We start from the raw sequence: 17,622 nt of genomic DNA, 5'->3' as shown, positions 1-17,622 counted from the left end.
TAGCAACTGGTGCTATTTTACTTTGGGGTTTAAATTCCACACAATAAAATAATTTGGACAAATTTGATTCCTATTTTTAAAATTTATTTACTTATTTTAATTAGGTATATATCTCAGCAGATTTTTCAACCCAGATCCTCAAAGCCAGAAGATCCTTGAACAACATATACCAAGCTCTGAAAGAAAATGGATGCCAACCAAGAATCTTATATCCAGCAAAATTAAGCTTCAGATTTGATGACAAAATAAAAATATTTCATGATAAACAAAAGTTAAAAGAATTTACAGTGAGAAAGCCTACAGTACAGAGCATCCTCAGCAAAATATTGCAGGAGGGGGAAATGAAAAATAACAATGAAAATCAGCAAAGGGAGGAACTACACTAAAGGAAAGGCCAATCAGAGGAAAAACCAAGTCAAGTTAAAAACCAAAATAAACCAAACAGGGAATACACAGCATATTTCAATAATAACTCTGAATGTAAATGGCTTAAACTCATCAATTAAAAGACATAGACTGACAGATTGGATTTTAAAAGAAGACCCAACTATATGTTGCTTTCAAGAGACTCATCTCACAGGAAAAGACATCCACAGACTGAAGGTGAAAGGGTGGGAAAAAACATACCATTCACATGGACTGGTGTCTTTATTTTTGTCCCTCCTTCCAACTTTGGACCAGTCAGAGGAGACTACACATGTACCCAAAAGCCATCACACAGGATGCTCCATATCCAGTAACCAGCCAGCACCTTCCCCTGCCAGCAACCTCCAGTTGGGCAGACCTGAAGCCTTCATTATCACATTGAGAATTTGCCCTCCTTCTCTACCTGCATTTTGAGCCTGTCAAATCTCAAATGACAGCGGCTGATTTCCCTTATTATAGCTAGCTATGAATAAGTAGTCTTTGCTTTTTCTCATTTGGGTGATCTTTGTTTATTTCCACACCAGGCAAAGATCCACCAAGAAAGGAACCCAGTTTTAATTATAGACCACCTATTTTCAAGTCTTCCCAATTTATAGGACATGAGGCCATGCCTTGCCTCTCACCCTGCCTGTCTTTGTTCTGTCCATATCATTTTTTTCTGCATCAATTCTTTTTACTGATATCTGGAGCCCTTCAAGTTGCCTTTATTTATTTATTTTGGTACTGGGGATTGAACCGAGGGACATTTAATCACTGAGCCACATCATCAGTCCTTTTTTATATTTTATTCAGGGACAGGGTCTCACCAACTTGCTTAGGGCCTCACTATATTGCTGAGGCTGGCTTTAAATTCAAGATCCTCCTGCCTCAGCCTCCTGAGGTGCTGGGATTATAGGCATGTGTCCCATGCCTGGCTCAAGTTGCCTTTATACCTCACTTTGATCATTATAGCCTCTAAACAGTCCACTTCACTTTCTATACATTCTAATACACCTTAATCGCTGCTACCAGATAGATTCCACAAAAGAACAGTTCTGATGTTGACACTTATCTGACCAAAAATATTAAATGAAAAAAGTTTTGGTCCAAAAAGACAACTACCTAGTAGCTACTGTAGTAGCTGATTTCCCAGCTGCTTTCTTGCACTAGAGCACATGAAATGGAATGAAAAACAGAACTAACAGCATGAAAAACAAAGTTTTTCTCATTTGGGAATGAGTGTCCCCACTTTTTATAGGGACTGTTAAGCTCTATTGGGAAAAAAGAAGACCCAGAGGCCTATCTGTGCTTGTCTTATGAAAGCTCTGTGACTTCTAGTCATCCAAAAGAACTCTAAAGATATTTTGCTGTTAACAGGGGCCAGAACACATATGTTTCTATCTATAAAAGACCAAAGCTGTATCTCTATTGAATGAATCTTGAGATGGGAAGAAAGAAAAAAGATTGTGACCTTAGAATTTCATACTCATCAAGTTATCTGACAAACGATATTTTAAGAAAAGCCATGCTCAAACATGCTGGTGGAATCAGTAAATCCTAAACCATCTTTTGGGGAAAAAATTGCTTAAAGACATGCAATTGCCAACTGACTAAAAATGAACAATTCCAGAATGTGTATGTCAAGCTCCCAAAAGTTTATAGAGCTGCTGTTACTCAGCTGTTTGACAAAGTCAGTTTTCTGATTGAAGGATTGCTCACCAGGTGGATTTTATAGCCTGGAGCTAGGTTTGGTCCTAATCTTTCCTTCTGCTTCCACTCTAATCCTCATGTGAGAAACAGTATTTCTTAAGTGACATTTTTTTACCCTATAATCAGATGGGACATACTGCCTGTTGAGGTACCACTAAAAATTAATTTATTATTCTGTTCTTACACAATTGGAATATTTATGACAAGAATATTACAAAATGTTCTTCTTCCTTCCATAAGAGCAGAGTTGCCTGGAGCCACATAAAAGCCTTTGCCAGTGCCAAGGAATTTGAATGATGGATTTCAACATTTTTACCACTCATGTTGAGTGATCTTAGTCATTATGCTTTTCTTTCTTTCTTTTTTTTTTTTTGCAAAAATAATTAAATGTTTTCATTCCCATTGTCTTGAAAACAATTACTAAAATGTAATTCAGGATTTTATTTCTCTAGCCAGTGTTTTTCATTTGAATCATGAAAGTCATGGCACAGAATGTCAGCTTTTCCAAACATCGTGACCCACTGTTCACATGCTTTCTAGGTTGGGTGTACACCCTGCATGCTCTTTGTTATTTTTCCCATTACCCCAGTGTTATAAATAGTGCTATGTTCCCCCAATTGCAGGTATGTAGCCTAAATCCAAAAGGAGGAAACTGGATCATTACTTCTTCCCGATCTTTTGTCAGAAGCAGTAAGAGATGATCTGTCTTCTCCATTACATTCATCAGTTCTGACAGTAAGAACAGCAAATGAAACAGATTTATGCAATGCATATGTGTGTACTTCCACACTCTGGAACAAGCATATTTGCAAATAATCAACTTGAGAAGTATTGAAAAGCCTTCAAAAATAAGAATAATATCTCTTGTATAAAAGAATTTTTAAAATACAGTTCCCAATAGTCCCTGAGCACACTGTTCCAGCAAGAAGTCTCCATAGATGTGATAAATAAAAGGCACATTTTTCTCAACTTGAGGACCACTGCTTAGTACTAGAGATGGTACCTAGTCAGGCTAATCAAAACTTCTAATTGATGATATCTCTGCCTCATTTTAACTGTTTGCCTTAAAAAGAGCCTAGTGTTGGGTATAAGACAGCCCTTTAAACTAGGGAAGGGGCAGCTGGGGTACAACAACACTTCCATGGAAGGTTCAAGAGCAAAGGACAACTTCAAGCCTCTTCTTCCTCGTTTTCCAAGAGATCAATCAATGATCCATTGCCAGCAGGAATTATGAAACATTCCCAAGTTCCCTTCTTTGTTTTTGTGAGTTTGTGGTACCTAAATTCATTTAACAGCGCCTAGAGTGTCAGATAATTATTTGATGAGAAATGCCACTCAACACTGCTAGTGAACTTTGAGAAGAAAGTTTTGAAAAGAAGGAAGGACATCTGTTACCCAGCTGATACTTCATTAGTAGTTTGAAAAAAATCCCCCTTGTGTTGTGGTAAGACTTTGTAAGACAGGAGTCAGGACCTAAGTGGTAGGGATACAGATTATTTAACCAGAATTCTTACAAGGAGGTTTCTTTAGTATAAGGGCTCTGTGTTGTAGTGCCACACCCAAGCCAGTTATAAAGACTCTGCTTTGCATGATTCCGTGTGAGAGAAGCATTGAGGTGATTGGTAGATGCTATGAGGTGTATGTTACATAGAGGTGGCAACTCTAGTAATATGCTGGCTGTTATCCCCTCCCATCATTTGGCTATACAAATTGTGGACGAGAAGAAAGAATTTCAAAGAGGAATCTTCTTTAAATTTGTTGATTATCCACTCTAACTGATCTGGTACACTCCAGAGATCACCCATACAGTCAAACATTTCTTCTGTTATATAATTCAGGACTGATCTCACACTGACTCCAGGAAGGAAGACATTGATGAAAGCACGAGTAGTAATATCTTGCAGCCTGGTGTTTCAAAACCTTTCTAGTAAATTTCTCCTAGGACCCAAATCATAAAGTACCATGTAGAACCCAAGACGGAACTGCAGCATCCTTTTATGAAATGATTTTTCATGTGTTGATTTAGTTGTTCACATTCAGCAGACAACAAAAGAGAATCTTGCTCAATAAATTGCACAAACTTCTGACCGGTTTTGTCTCTCTTTAGCTTCTTCAATGTTCTATCGAAGGCTAAAATTTCTAAACAGCTATGAGCTTCAAAATATTCTTGAACTAAATCATTTGTTTTCTCTCTTTTTTATTCTCTTGAAGTTGTTTCTTTGCAAACAGGAGCTGAAACTACTCTGTTGTGAGCTTGAATCTTTTGACTAGACGTGACTGCATTATGTTCCTCAGCAACCCCTTCCTCATCCTTGGAGTTGGAAGCAGAATATTCACTTTGGCTGTCAGAACGAGTGCTTGGAAATGTTCATCTTTCCTTAGACTATGGACAAGTGTTGACAGAGATTCAGATTTTATCTGAAGCAGAGTGCCCCTTGCTATTTTTATCAGAATTAAAGGATCATTCTTCAAACTAGTGACATATTTTGCTTGGTGTTTTGGCTAGTTCTAGCTAATCTAGCCATCTTTCAAAATGTTTTCTATTTTGAAGAGAATAAGTTTTATTCCCACCATCTGGAGAAGGGCTATTTTTCAAGGATTAATTCAGGAAGTTTGAGGGCATGGTGTAGGCAAGGGTTCAGCCCTGCTGAGGCCTCCTTCGCTGGATCATGAAGTGAATGGCATCATGGTAGGAACACTTACAAGAGGGAGAGGAGAGCTCACACGCCAAGACAGGAAGCCCAAGAGCTTGAGCTATTGTACTTTTACACATAAAAACAAAAACAAAAACAAAACCCCAAAAACTACACCACCCAGGTACAGATATCATCTGTTCCTGATCCCCTTTTATTATTCTAATTAACTTCCAACTGGAATATTTGAAGGTTTCTGTGGAAAACAGGTATAAAAATCAACAAATATGGCATGAGTTCAACTATGAAAAGCACATGTGGGAAAAAAAATCTGTAAGCAATATGATTTATCCCTCAAATCAGATGAAATATAGTGCCTATTAAAACTTTCCTCTGGCTAGTGAGATTCAGAATTTGGGGGGGGGGAAATAAAATTTTATAAATTCCCATGATTAACATGATGTAAAAGATAATATGCTGGCATTAAAAATTTAGAAGAAAGTACATAATTAATGGTATTAATAGGTTTTTCTCCTATGCCATGACTATAAATGATTTACTTTTTCTTTCTACTTTTTAGTATATTCTAAATTTTCTATAATAAGTATATCACACTTTATTGTATTTTGTAGAAACATGACTTTCCACCAAAAATAGAATGAACTCTAAACATCTTAGCTGCAGACTAACGATCTTACATTATCAGGGTCCAAACTATCATCCCACAATTTTATTTTTTCATATTTCATTATGATCCTTCTCTTCAATACGACGTAATTCTGCCATTTTCCACGTGTACATGTGTGTTGCTAGAAATCAAACTCAGGGCCCTGTGTATGCAAGGTAAGCACTTGACAGCTGGATTACATCTCTAGCCCCACACTCTTTTTTGCCTCTGCATAGCTGTTTATTCTATACCTGAATTTTCCTCCATGTTTAAACATTCTGGATTCTCATTTGCTGCTTTACCTATGGTCTTCTCTTAAAGCAAACACTTTCTGCTTCACTCCAGTACAATCTCTTTCTTTCTTTAAAATTTTTATTTGTTCTTTTTAGTTTCCATACTAAAGAGGAGTCTCCATACTATTTTTCAGAGTGGTTGTACCAATTTTCAGTCCCACCAGCAATATATGAGTGTACCTTTTCCCTCACATCCTTGCCAACATTTATTGTTACTTGTATTCTTGATAATTGCCATTTTGACTAGAGTGAGATGAATCTCAGTGTAGGTTTAATTGCATTTCTCTAATTCTTGATTTATCTCTTATAGAGCTAATTGTATAGGTACTATGTCTTCTAGATTATAACCTTCTTTCCTTCATTTCCTTGTTTCCGCATTCCTTTTTTCTTTCTTACTTTTGGAAAAAGCTAATTTAAAATTAACTTTACCTTGATTTGTAACTTTTTCTAAACTTCTCTTTTAAGATTTTCTTTACGTCTACACTCTTGTTCTGGATATTCCAAAGACTTTCAGATTCAGACACTTGATAAATTAATATATAGCTGAATGATTATATCAGCTGGCTGTGGCAAGGATCATGCTTCATCATGTCTAATTAGTCATGAAGAAGCATGGTAAACAGGAAGACAAATGTGAAGATTTATCAGATCGAATGTTCCTTGGACAAACAGATGCAAGTTTGGATCAGTTTGAATTTAATTCCAAGATTCTGATTATTACGAAAGTCAGATTTATAAAACCAGCCATTATCTGTCCCTCATATATATTTAACCATGCAATAAATGATGTTTTATGGAATAGCCATTTTCATTCTTTTGTGGAAAATGTCCATTTCTCGTGTTCACAGTTTCCTTCTACATTTGAATTATAAATTCACCTACCCTCCCTTCTTTCCTTCTTCTTTTTCCTTGTTCTACTCAGTTGTTCTTTGATTTGATTATTCTTTTTCATTAAAGAATTGACATTTCAAGTTTAATCAACAAAATGCAAGGAGAAGCCTTCATCTAGAAGGAATTTGCATTGCAGTTGCTGTAACCCTTCTGCTTTTGATTTCTTACTACCTCCCCCGGTTGCCTCCATTGTTCCTTCCTGGAATTCATATTTGGTACAGGTTCTGCCACCACCCCCATCCACCTTGTTCACCCATCAGTGTGGACAAATATTTCCTCCTTACTTCAATGCAGACAAGATACAGATTTTTTTCCCCAAAGGAATGGAAAACCATGGAACACTAGGGTTTGTTTTTGTTTGAGTTGTATGTTTAGAACACTAGTTTTGAGTTGTTTTTATGTAGAATCTAACCCAAAAATGGATGCTTAAATTTGTATATGGCTTCCTGCCATGTGAGCATCTGGTTTCTGTTTGGACACTTCCAGTTTTAGAACTCTTACCACCAATGGGAAATCCAATTGCATCTTTTATACTTAGTGGGTGAAATCTCTCCAACAATTATTAAGAAGCATATAAAAATAAAACAAAATGCAAATGGAGGAAGCAAAACTTTCACTTATTAATTACCTCTTAGGTGCATAAAATTTTAATTCAGCACTTTACCTAGTTCTCATTCCCAGAATGTTCTACATTTTAGGAAACAAATTAACAGGCAGTGATCAGGGAAGAGACGGGGAAGTGGGTGAGAGCAGGTGATGAGGACCCTAAAATGTTTAAGAAAAACTTTCCCTGAGAATGTTCAACATCTTCCTTATAAGCATTTATTATATACCAATAATGTGATCAACACTGTAGTTGACAAAGGAAGGGAAAGAAAAGGAGAGAGGAGGGGAGGGGAGAAGAAGAGAAGAGAAAAGAAGAATTATGAAGAGAGAATTTAGGATGTCTTTTTTTTTTCAACCTCAAATCATCTACTAATTTGAATTTAAGGATGAAGAAATGAAATTGAAAAAGAATAATAAGGTAGAAGACAAAGGTAGAATTCCAGTTCGGTGAGCAATGTCATTCATTTCAATTCTACAAGTTTTTGTGGAATAGCTATTTTGGTTCCACCACTCACTAATAAATTGGGTAAATAATTAAAACCGACCCAAAAAGCATATCCCTCCTTCTTTTTAATAGACCATCTTTGTTCTTTTTTTCCCATGAACTTTTCCTATTTTTAGGGATTGGCAAATGCAACCAGAAATCAATTGCAGGTATTTCAAATTCAAGACACAAAAAAAGAATGAATTTTCTTCTAGATATTATGTCCTATATTTTAAAATATAATAGCATATAGTATAGATTACAGCTATGTGTATGCATCTTTTCATTTGTTTATATCTCACTGTATTTAATTTTAGTATATGTTTTTAAAATAAAACGGCTTTTAAAAGTTCTGCACAATTCTGACTTTTTAACAAGTCAGTCTACCACTCTCAAACACAAACATAATTTGCCAGTGAATTCTAGTCAATTTTTCCATCTTAAAAAAAAATGTCCTAGTTTTCTCTTCTGCCACGACAGGAAGTATTTCCTGGAGATTAATCACTATTTTGCCTTGCAAAATTGGGAAGTTTGAGAAAAATTAGTAAAGTAGGTTATATCATCCTACTTTGAATTCGGAATTTTTGGATATGGTCCCGCTGCCATTTGGATGAAAGTAATGATGAGTCAAGCTTCGAGTGATCTAAACAAACACTATCACTCTATAAATGTTGAGCTGCAGAGGGTGGACTTAGCAGGAGGTAGACAGAGAGCAGGGCAAAAGGCATCTGGGATCCAAGGAAAGCCACTGGAAATGAGGAGTCTCCCAGTTCTGCTGCTGTGTGTGGCAGTTTGCTCAGCCTATCCACTGAATGGAGCTTCAAGAGGCGCAGACACCAGCATGGAGCTTCTTCAGGTAACTAATGGAAATAGCCCTCACATGCATTGGTGGGGGCCAAGCAGGGAAACCATCTCTGCTGCCCACAGAAGGGTTTGACTTACTGCATAAGAATAGTTCAAGGATGGAGATTTATAAAGTACTAGAATGAAGAGGTCTCAATATCACATCATTTGGGATACTCTTTTTTTATGTTGGAAGAAAGAAAGCCTAGAAATATTGGGTATTTTTTGAGATCACACAGCAGCACAGGATTAGCAGCTGGAGGAACATGAATAGCAAGGGAAGAGTTTATGAACCATGTCTTTCTTGGAACTTCTTTGGGTACTTTAATCCAATGTAATTTTACCTAAATATTTATAGTGCTGATATGCTTGCACAAGGGAATTTGTCCAACATTTTTCTTAAGGTAGATCTTTATGAAAAGCATAAAGTGGAAAATTGAATAAATTTTCTTGAAACCTGAAAATATTTATGCTCAAAGAGGTTTATTTGTTAAATTTTTTAAAAAAAATTCTCATTTAAGGGCACTGGAAATTTATCTCAATTTTCTATTTCACCTGCATGTTTTGATAACAAACTAAGCTGCAGAGATGTTTGGTTACAAATGTGAAGCAAGGACGAGGAGAAGTCTCTAACTGAAGAATTAAATGCACTCTGACATTTATTATTTCAGCAAACTAGAGAAACATTTCAAATAGATTAAGAAAAGTGGGGAACTCTAAAATTTTACTATGAATAGCTAGTTCTAAAAATCTTTTTAAAAAAAACTGTGCTTATTCCACTAGCAATACCTAGAAAAATATTACAACCTTGCAAACGATGGGAAACAATTTGTTAGAAGAAAGGACAGTAGTCCTGTTGTTAAAAAAATCCAAGAAATGCAGAAGTTCCTTGGACTGGAAGTGACAGGAAAGCTGGACTCTAACACATTGGAAGTGATCAACAAGCCCAGATGTGGAGTCCCTGACGTTGGTCACTTCAATACATTTCCTGGCATGCCAAAGTGGGGGAAAAACCACCTTACTTACAGGTAATGGGTCCAAAGAGGTCCTCACATGTTATTGAAATTTGATTGGCTGTATCACAGGAGAAAACATTACTTTCTTCATATTTTCTCATCTAGAATCGTGAATTACACCCCGGATTTGCCAAGAGATGCTGTTGATTCTGCCATTGAGAAAGCTCTGAAAGTCTGGGAGGAGGTGACTCCACTCACATTCTCCAGGATGCATGAAGGAGAGGCTGACATAATGATCTCATTTGCAGTTAGAGGTAAAAAGAATCATGAAAATTAAAAAAATCAAATGAAATGCAAGTATTTATCAGATGCTATTTCATTGATGGCTCAGGAGAGATCATAATTGCCTATCTTTTTAAAAGGAAAAAAAATTTTTTTCCTTTTAGAACATGGAGACTTTATCCCTTTTGATGGACCTGGACAAGTTTTGGCTCATGCCTATGCACCTGGGCCAGGGATTAATGGTGATGCTCACTTCGATGACGATGAGCAATGGACGAAGGATACAGCAGGTTAGTGTTACATGTGATAGAGTGTTAGTTTCTCTTTATATTTAGAATTATCAAGAAAATGTCTGTTCTGTATTTCCCATTGGGTTAGGGATCAACAGAATATATATATATTATGTACTATGATTTTTTTTGTCTCAAGGATTGAACCCATTGGTACTTAACCACTGAGCCACATTTTCATTTTTTATTTTGAGAGGGGATCTTACTAAATTACTTAGGCCCTCGCTAAGTTGCTGAGGCTGGCTTTGAACTTACAATCCTCCTGCCTCAGCCTGCCAAACTGCTGAGATTACAGGCATGTGCCACTCTGCCTTGTCAGGGAAAAAAATATATCTATCTATCTATCTATCTATCTATCTATCTATCTATCTATCTATCTATCTATATATTAGATGGACAGCATGCCTTTGTTTATTTTTATGTGGTGCTAAGGATCAAACCCAGTGCCTCACAAATGCTAGGTAAGCACTTTGCCACTGAACTACAGCCCCAGCCCCCAGAATATAGTTTTGTTTTATTATTATTGAACAAATTTTTGTATGTTTAAAAGTTTATTCCCTGACAGGTGTGGTGGCACACACCTGTAATCTCAGTAGCTCAGAGGACCAAGGCAGAAAGATTGCAAGTTCAAAGCCAGCCTCAGCAACAGTAAGGCACTAAGCAACTCAGTGAAGACCCTATTTCTAAATAAAATATAAAATAGGGCTGGGGATGTGGCTCAGTGGTTGAGTGTCCCTGAGTTCAATCCCTAGTACTCATCCCCCCAAAAGTTTATTCCCTCTCCTAATAAGCTCAATATAGGAAATATCATTGTTATTTTTTTTTAATGACTGTGGATTGTCTGTGCTCTAAGGAGGACTATTATTAACAGCAGATATACAAGAGATGGTATAGTGCATTGCATCTACACTAAAAGGTGCCCTGGATATTGTTTATGCAATTTCTCCCACCAACTGTGCTTTTCAGACATAAATCAAAACTAAATTCCAGAAACTTAGGTTCTTTTTGTTCTTTATGGCTCAGTCAACATTTTACTACTTCTAGGTTAAGAAGACTATTGGGGGACTTGTGAAAGAAAGGACCAACCCCAATACAATACTCAAACTATTTAGGTGGAAGAAATTTTCTCAGTTCATAACGGTATAGTTTGGGGAATGTCTTCCAAAGTTTTCCAAAAAATGACTGAAACAAGTAATTCTACTTCTGAGATTTAATTTGCATTTATAATGAAAATACAAACAGAATATCTGTAGAAAATACATATGTGAGTTTAGTGCTATATGAAATTCTTGTTTTGATTCAATTTACATCTTCTTACAAAGTAAGGTTTCTACAGTCTTAAACGAGAACTTTCCCAGGGTTGCAAATTGCCCAAGCAATACTTTAAAAAGTAAAGTATACTTACTTGTTTGTCAATCATAATTACTGAAAGCTTTCCAATTTCCAATTGCGGGTTTTTAAATATATAATATGAAGAAAAAAATCTGAATGCAGCCCACGTTTGTATATCCAAAATCTTTTTTGTAACAAACACTAGACATGATTGGTCATGTTATACTTTAAACCAATTTTGCAAATCCTATGACATCTATCATAATTCATCTTTTTGGACTCAGTATGTGTGTAATGATTATGAGGCTAAAAATTATGCAGGCAATATTCCAATAGAAAGCCACAGGAGTATGATTGTTCAAGGAGTCCAGAACAGAATACAGGGTGATCTGTTCAACTGAGACTGTGACTGGAAAATGTTAATACACTGAAACAGTGTTTCTCTTTTCATTGGCAAACAAGAGAAATATTTGTTGATATGCTAAACAAGTCCCTTCATATCTGCATAGGAGTAAAAAGGCTCTTGAGGCTGGGGAGGAACAGGGAGGAAATTGTGCCTGGGTACTTTCTCTTGATTAATTTCAAGTATGAGTCTTGAAATACACTTGGCTTTCCATTAAATGTGTAATCAGTTAATTGCACAATTAATCAATGAACAAGGCAGGAAAACGAAAAGAGCCCTGTGTGCCTGTGTGGTTCTGAGAAATAAATAAATTGCACAGCTACCTATATAATGTACATGTATTTAGGGAATAAGTAACTATTTTTATATTTCTGAAGTAGGGACCAATTTATTCCTGGTTGCTGCTCATGAACTTGGCCACTCCCTGGGTCTCTTTCATTCGGCCAACCCCGAAGCCTTGATGTATCCAGTCTACAAATCCTTCACAGACCTGGCCCGCTTCCGCCTTTCTCAAGATGATGTGGATGGCATTCAGTCCCTCTATGGTAAGTGATGCTGGTCAAAAGGTAGCTTTGCAACCAACGATGCCATGTGAGTATTGGAGATTTAGCTCACAACACCTTGAGGATGTTTGCAAAGCATCTAAATCCACATCACCTTTCCCCTCATGTTTGCCTTCTTTACTTTTTCCTTCAGGACCTGCCACTGACCCCCCTCGGAATCCCCTGGAGCCCACAAAGTCTAGCTCACCAGAGTCTGGGCTAGGCTCACCACCAACCATGTGTGATCCTGCTTTGTCCTTTGACGCAGTCAGCACCCTCAGGGGAGAAATCCTATTCTTTAAAGACAGGTCAGGCCAGAAAATTATATTTTCCTCTCTATCCTTTTGATGTAAAATGCTTAGGAAAGAAAACAAACAGAAACTTGATAGAGATATTTAAACATTAAACATTTAAGATAAAAAACATTTCCCCTGAGCTTCAAATCATTCAGATCTGGTGCTCTCCTTTCCACATTTTCCTAAATTGCCAAGTTCACATATGAAAACTCAGGATGATTTGGTTCTTGATCTTGAATTGTTTTTCCTGGACATTCTAAGTCATATTTACTTTTCAAAGGATACAAGTAGATCTTTAGATTCAGAATTTTATCTGTGCTTCCTTTCAAAATGATGCCAGGATAAGTATTACATTTAATTTGCTTACAGTTTGATATATACACACATGCTACATATTCAAACTGCCCAAATGAAAGTTACATTTTTGCTTCCCCAGATGACTCTACAGTCAATACTTCTTGTGTTTTCTCCCAGAATTATTCTAGGCATATACAAGAATATATTTAAGCAACACACACACACACACACACACACACACACATACACACACACACAATCTTTTTGAAAAGTGTGGACGGTAACATGGTGTATACACCATTTTGCATGTCCTACAGGTAGTTAAAGCTTACACTGGGCCGCTTAGTTTTCATGGTAGGATAACTTTCCTTTCACAGAAGACATTACTCTGGAAATCTGTGACAGGAAACACTTTGCAGTGTTCTGAAGAAAAAGTAAAGCTACTTTTCCAATGATGATATACCTAATTTCCATCTGGAATCTAACCTAGAAGATGAAGGAATGGGAGACAGTGGGAGAAGTGGGACAGGGAGGAAATTGTGCTAAAGATGAAAGATTATTTTCTAATTTACACTTCTCTTAACATGGATTTCAGGCATTTTTGGCGCAAATCTCTCAGGGCCCTGGAACCTGAGTTTCATCTGATCTCTTCATTTTGGCCATCCCTTCCTTCAAGTGTGGATGCTGCATGTGAAGTTACTAGCAAGGATACTGTTTTCATTTTTAAAGGTAATTATTATATAAACATTGAAATAAACTCTCTGACAATCAAACTTAATAGGACTTTAATTTTCTCTACTGTGTCAAATTTTGGCTGTTAAAGTTGCTAAAGGTTATGAGAAAATAGCTAAGATCGATCATATTCTATTATATCTGAGGTTTTAAAAAAATGAACACAGGAAGATAAACTACCCAGGGTTGTAAATTCATTCATTTGATTTTTGTTCATTCCTTTAATATGTATATTTTTGTTAAATGTCCACTATGGAGCTGGAGACTAAATCTAAAACTTAAGCTTCATCTTTAAGGTGCTCAAATGTATTTCTAAAACTAAAAGGATTTTAACTGTTATTAAGTCAATATGACTCTGAATTTTTAACAAATAGGAAACCAGTTCTGGGCCATCAGAGGACAAGCAGTAGAAGCTGGTTACCCACGAAGCATCTATACACTGGGTTTCCCCCCAACAGTAAGGAAAATTGATGCAGCCATTTCTGATAAAGAAAAGAAGAAAACTTACTTCTTTGTAGAGGGTGAATACTGGAGGTAAGATGCAATAGGAAAGACTTTGCCTAGATCCCAGTTAGGGAGATGGCCCCTCCACTCTACCCTTGGATCTGCTTCCCTCTCACTAGAGGGTGGGGGCTCCTGACACTGTGGGCCAGCACCTCCCCAGACACAGGGCAGTGCCTCACAGCAGACATTGCTTCAGCTCTCCTGAGTGGTGTTCCATCAACTTGGCTGGCACTTCTACTTCTACACTGCTCCCCACCTACCTGGAGTCCCTCATTTTTTCTCTTCCCACTTGATCCTTCCCATTCTTTGAGTCCTGGTTCAAATCCCATTGCCCCCATGAAGCCTCCCCTCCTGAACTTCAAGACTTCAAGCCCAGCTCATCTCTGTCTCACGGCGTGTTTGTCTTATCTTACTAACATTACATATGCTTTCAAGGACTCCTTTAAATTGACTCATTTATTATCTCTGCCTGTTTGAGGAGCAACAAGAAAAATTAATCCTGTTTCATGAATACAGCTCAGGATTTGAAGACAGGCTAGTGCCTAGGCCATCTTCCCAGACTCTGAGATATCAGGGCAGACCACACAATGCCCAGCCCATGAGCCCAAAACATATTTTCATGCTCTGCTTCTTGTCTCAAACCCTTTTCTTAGGAGGCAGCCACAGAACTCCTCTTGTGTGGGGTAAGGAGGGAGGACAGGTATATACAGACCAATTATGGTCAGGAACTTGAGGTTGTATTTCAGATAAATGATTAAACCCACTCTGTGTGTATCTGTGTGTACATTTATCTGTTTACAACTTCATGCCTGCAAATAGACAACTAAGGATCTTTCCTTACAGTCCATTACAAAAATTATAAGCCCCATCTTACATAGTAGAGTGTTGCACCTGCTCTTAATGAAGCTTTGGCCTTAATAATTAAGTTGGTAGTGTTGTTAAGGTCATATATTTCTATAGTAATAAATATGCTTGATGTTTATTTGCAGTACTTGGGAAATTTACTAGAATTCCATATGATTTATGAATTTGGTTAACACAGTCTGTACGCAATCCTGAGCTGGTCTTCTTTTACTTGGTACAGATTTGATGAGAAGAGCCAATCAATGGAGCCAGGCTTTCCCAGGCAGGTGGCTGAAGACTTTCCAGGGGTGGACTCAAAGGTTGACGCTGTTTTTGAAGCATTTGGTAAGAGGATTCTTACTCTGTTCACTGTAGGGCCCTTTAAACATTCCATGGCATCAGTGGGAAGACGAGAATTGAATAAATTTTAATAACAGGATTTTTAAAAAGTCAGTTCCCTCCTCCTTCCCCCAAATTTCAATTCACCTACCTCTGTACCAACTGTATTACTACCTCACATGAGTTGTTTTGCATTGTAAAGATAATTAACACAAACCTCTATTTTATACATGTTGTATATAAAAACCAAATTTCTCAGGTGTTACTTTATCACATTACCATGTGTTGGTGCAAATATCCCATCAAAAGATGTGGTCAGGTTTAATACTGCCTGGCTGACCTTCTCCCTCATCTCATCCAGTTTTTATTACTAATTCCCAGGGAGATTTCTCTGTCTTGTTTAAATTTGTGATTGGCCACATTGCAAATACTTTTCTTCCTGTGTACTCAAGGTTTTAATAATAATAATTTAAAAAAGCATTTTTCTCACTCATGGATAAGTGAATGAAGGTTGATGATCTTTACTGAAAGATAACCTGGGTACCATGTTTTCAGAACACTGAAGTGTGGCCTTTGTTTTGAAAGATTTACTGTGATTCTTTGAGGCCAGAAATGTCCCTCAGGCTGCACAGTGGAGAAAAGGGAGGAGGAGGAATGTTATGAAGAAAGAAAGAAATAGAGAGAGAGAGAAAGAGAGGGAGGGAAGGGAAGGAGTAAGGAAGGAAAGCAAACAAGCAAGCACGAAAGAGATCATAGTTTTCAAGCAAGCAGAGAGGGTTTTTGTTTGTTTGTTTTTTCTGATTAGAAGCAGAACAACCTAAATATTTAGAACTTGGCTACGATACAGACACCTTCCTTCTTTGTGGAGTAAGCCTAGACAAGCATCTGAATCTGTCCAAACCTCTACTTGCTCAACTGTAAGACGGAGTTAGATGTGTTTCCCTTTCAGGGCTGTTGTATAAATAAATGAAAAACAATCTCATAAAATGCTTAGTATTTTTCCTAGCACAGAGTAAAACTCTATAAAGACTTAATATTTTCAGTTATCTATTTTTCTGAGTTTTCTCTGTTGCCCGATTTCTTTTTTTGAAAAAAAAAAAATCACTGTTTCTCTTGTCTGTATTTGCAGGGTTTTTCTATTTCTTCAGTGGATCTTCACAGTTGGAGTTTGATCCAAATGCAAAGAAAGTGACACACATCTTGAAGAGTAACAGCTGGTTTAATTGTTAGGAGAGAGAAGGAGAAGGCACAACATGGGCATTTTAAATAGAGCTATCAATTCTTCGTCTGCATTTGTGAATTGAAGTGGTTCGTTTTCTCCTGCAAGTACTAGGACAGAACTCAAGTATGAGCTCTGTTTCTTGTCAGTCATCTTCACCTTACAGGGCATTCAAAAGGACTGCTGCTTATCTTGCACTTTGGCACATGGGCTGATCTTTCACAAGAGAAAGGGAAGTGTTCATGGGCAACAGACAAGTGATTGTATCTATATAAACTATTTGCTTGTTATTTAATAAATATAATTTGTCACTTATTTAATTTTTTGTTCTTTTTTTCAAGAATAATTCTTATCATCTTGGGCACAGTATGGGATGAGCAATAGACAGCCTGAGATGCTTGGTCAGTGCAGCTGGCAGCACTAGTCTCCCTTGCTAGGATCTCATAATGGGTTTATCCAGAACTGAAGACAATCATCCACTTGCCCTCCCCATGCACCATACAAATAGGATGCTTATTTCTACCACCGAGACATTGTACATGTTCTGACATACCTAAGAAGAATGATCTAGGGGATTGTCATATTGTAGAGTAGGCTCTGAGAATAATTGTGAAGTGAACCCTATGATCATCACACACATCTTTTCACAGGTCAGAAAGTCAAAGTTAACTCTTGGTCTCTTCCTTTTACTTATATATTCCCTCAGTAATGCCCCTTCCCTGCCCTAGCCAACAAATTTTCTCATAAATACCCTGTTCACACATGAAAATATCCTCTTATACTCATTTTATATCTGTACATAGAGGTAAATGTCCATTGATAAATGACAGTTCTAAAAGACGTTTATTGCCCTTAAGTAACATCTCTAGCACAATGCCAGGGTAAGAGTTCACCCTTTGGTTGATCCATTCCTTTGAGAATAATTTATTAATCATACTCATGTGCTAGGCATTGTGCTAGGTTGTGGACATAGGAACCTGGAAAAATGGACACAGTCCCTGCTGCCCTTATTGAGATTACAATTGGGCAAAAATGATTATATGCAAATAATCGCA

At 37.1% G+C, this 17,622-nt stretch overlaps 1 protein-coding gene and 1 pseudogene across 1 annotated transcript; one reads left to right on the top strand and one right to left on the bottom strand.

The window, feature by feature from the left end:
• Positions 1 to 3,625: 3,625 nt before the first annotated feature.
• Positions 3,626 to 5,692, bottom strand: LOC101965353 (origin recognition complex subunit 2 pseudogene; annotated as a pseudogene).
• A 2,566-nt stretch (positions 5,693 to 8,258) lies between these two features.
• On the top strand, positions 8,259 to 16,887 carry LOC101957150 (stromelysin-1). The gene is made up of 10 exons (XM_078045129.1): positions 8,259 to 8,545; positions 9,316 to 9,560; positions 9,654 to 9,802; positions 9,935 to 10,060; positions 12,176 to 12,340; positions 12,492 to 12,645; positions 13,526 to 13,659; positions 14,037 to 14,196; positions 15,251 to 15,354; positions 16,478 to 16,887. Exons 1-10 carry the CDS (start codon positions 8,300 to 8,302, stop codon positions 16,576 to 16,578), a joined length of 1,584 nt encoding a protein of 527 aa, XP_077901255.1. The 5' UTR covers positions 8,259 to 8,299; the 3' UTR covers positions 16,579 to 16,887.
• Positions 16,888 to 17,622: the final 735 nt, after the last annotated feature.

This window comes from Ictidomys tridecemlineatus, chromosome 4 (assembly GCF_052094955.1).
Source record: "Ictidomys tridecemlineatus isolate mIctTri1 chromosome 4, mIctTri1.hap1, whole genome shotgun sequence".
Taxonomy (NCBI): Eukaryota; Metazoa; Chordata; class Mammalia; order Rodentia; family Sciuridae; genus Ictidomys; species Ictidomys tridecemlineatus.
This window is presented reverse-complemented; position numbering and strand designations above follow the sequence as displayed.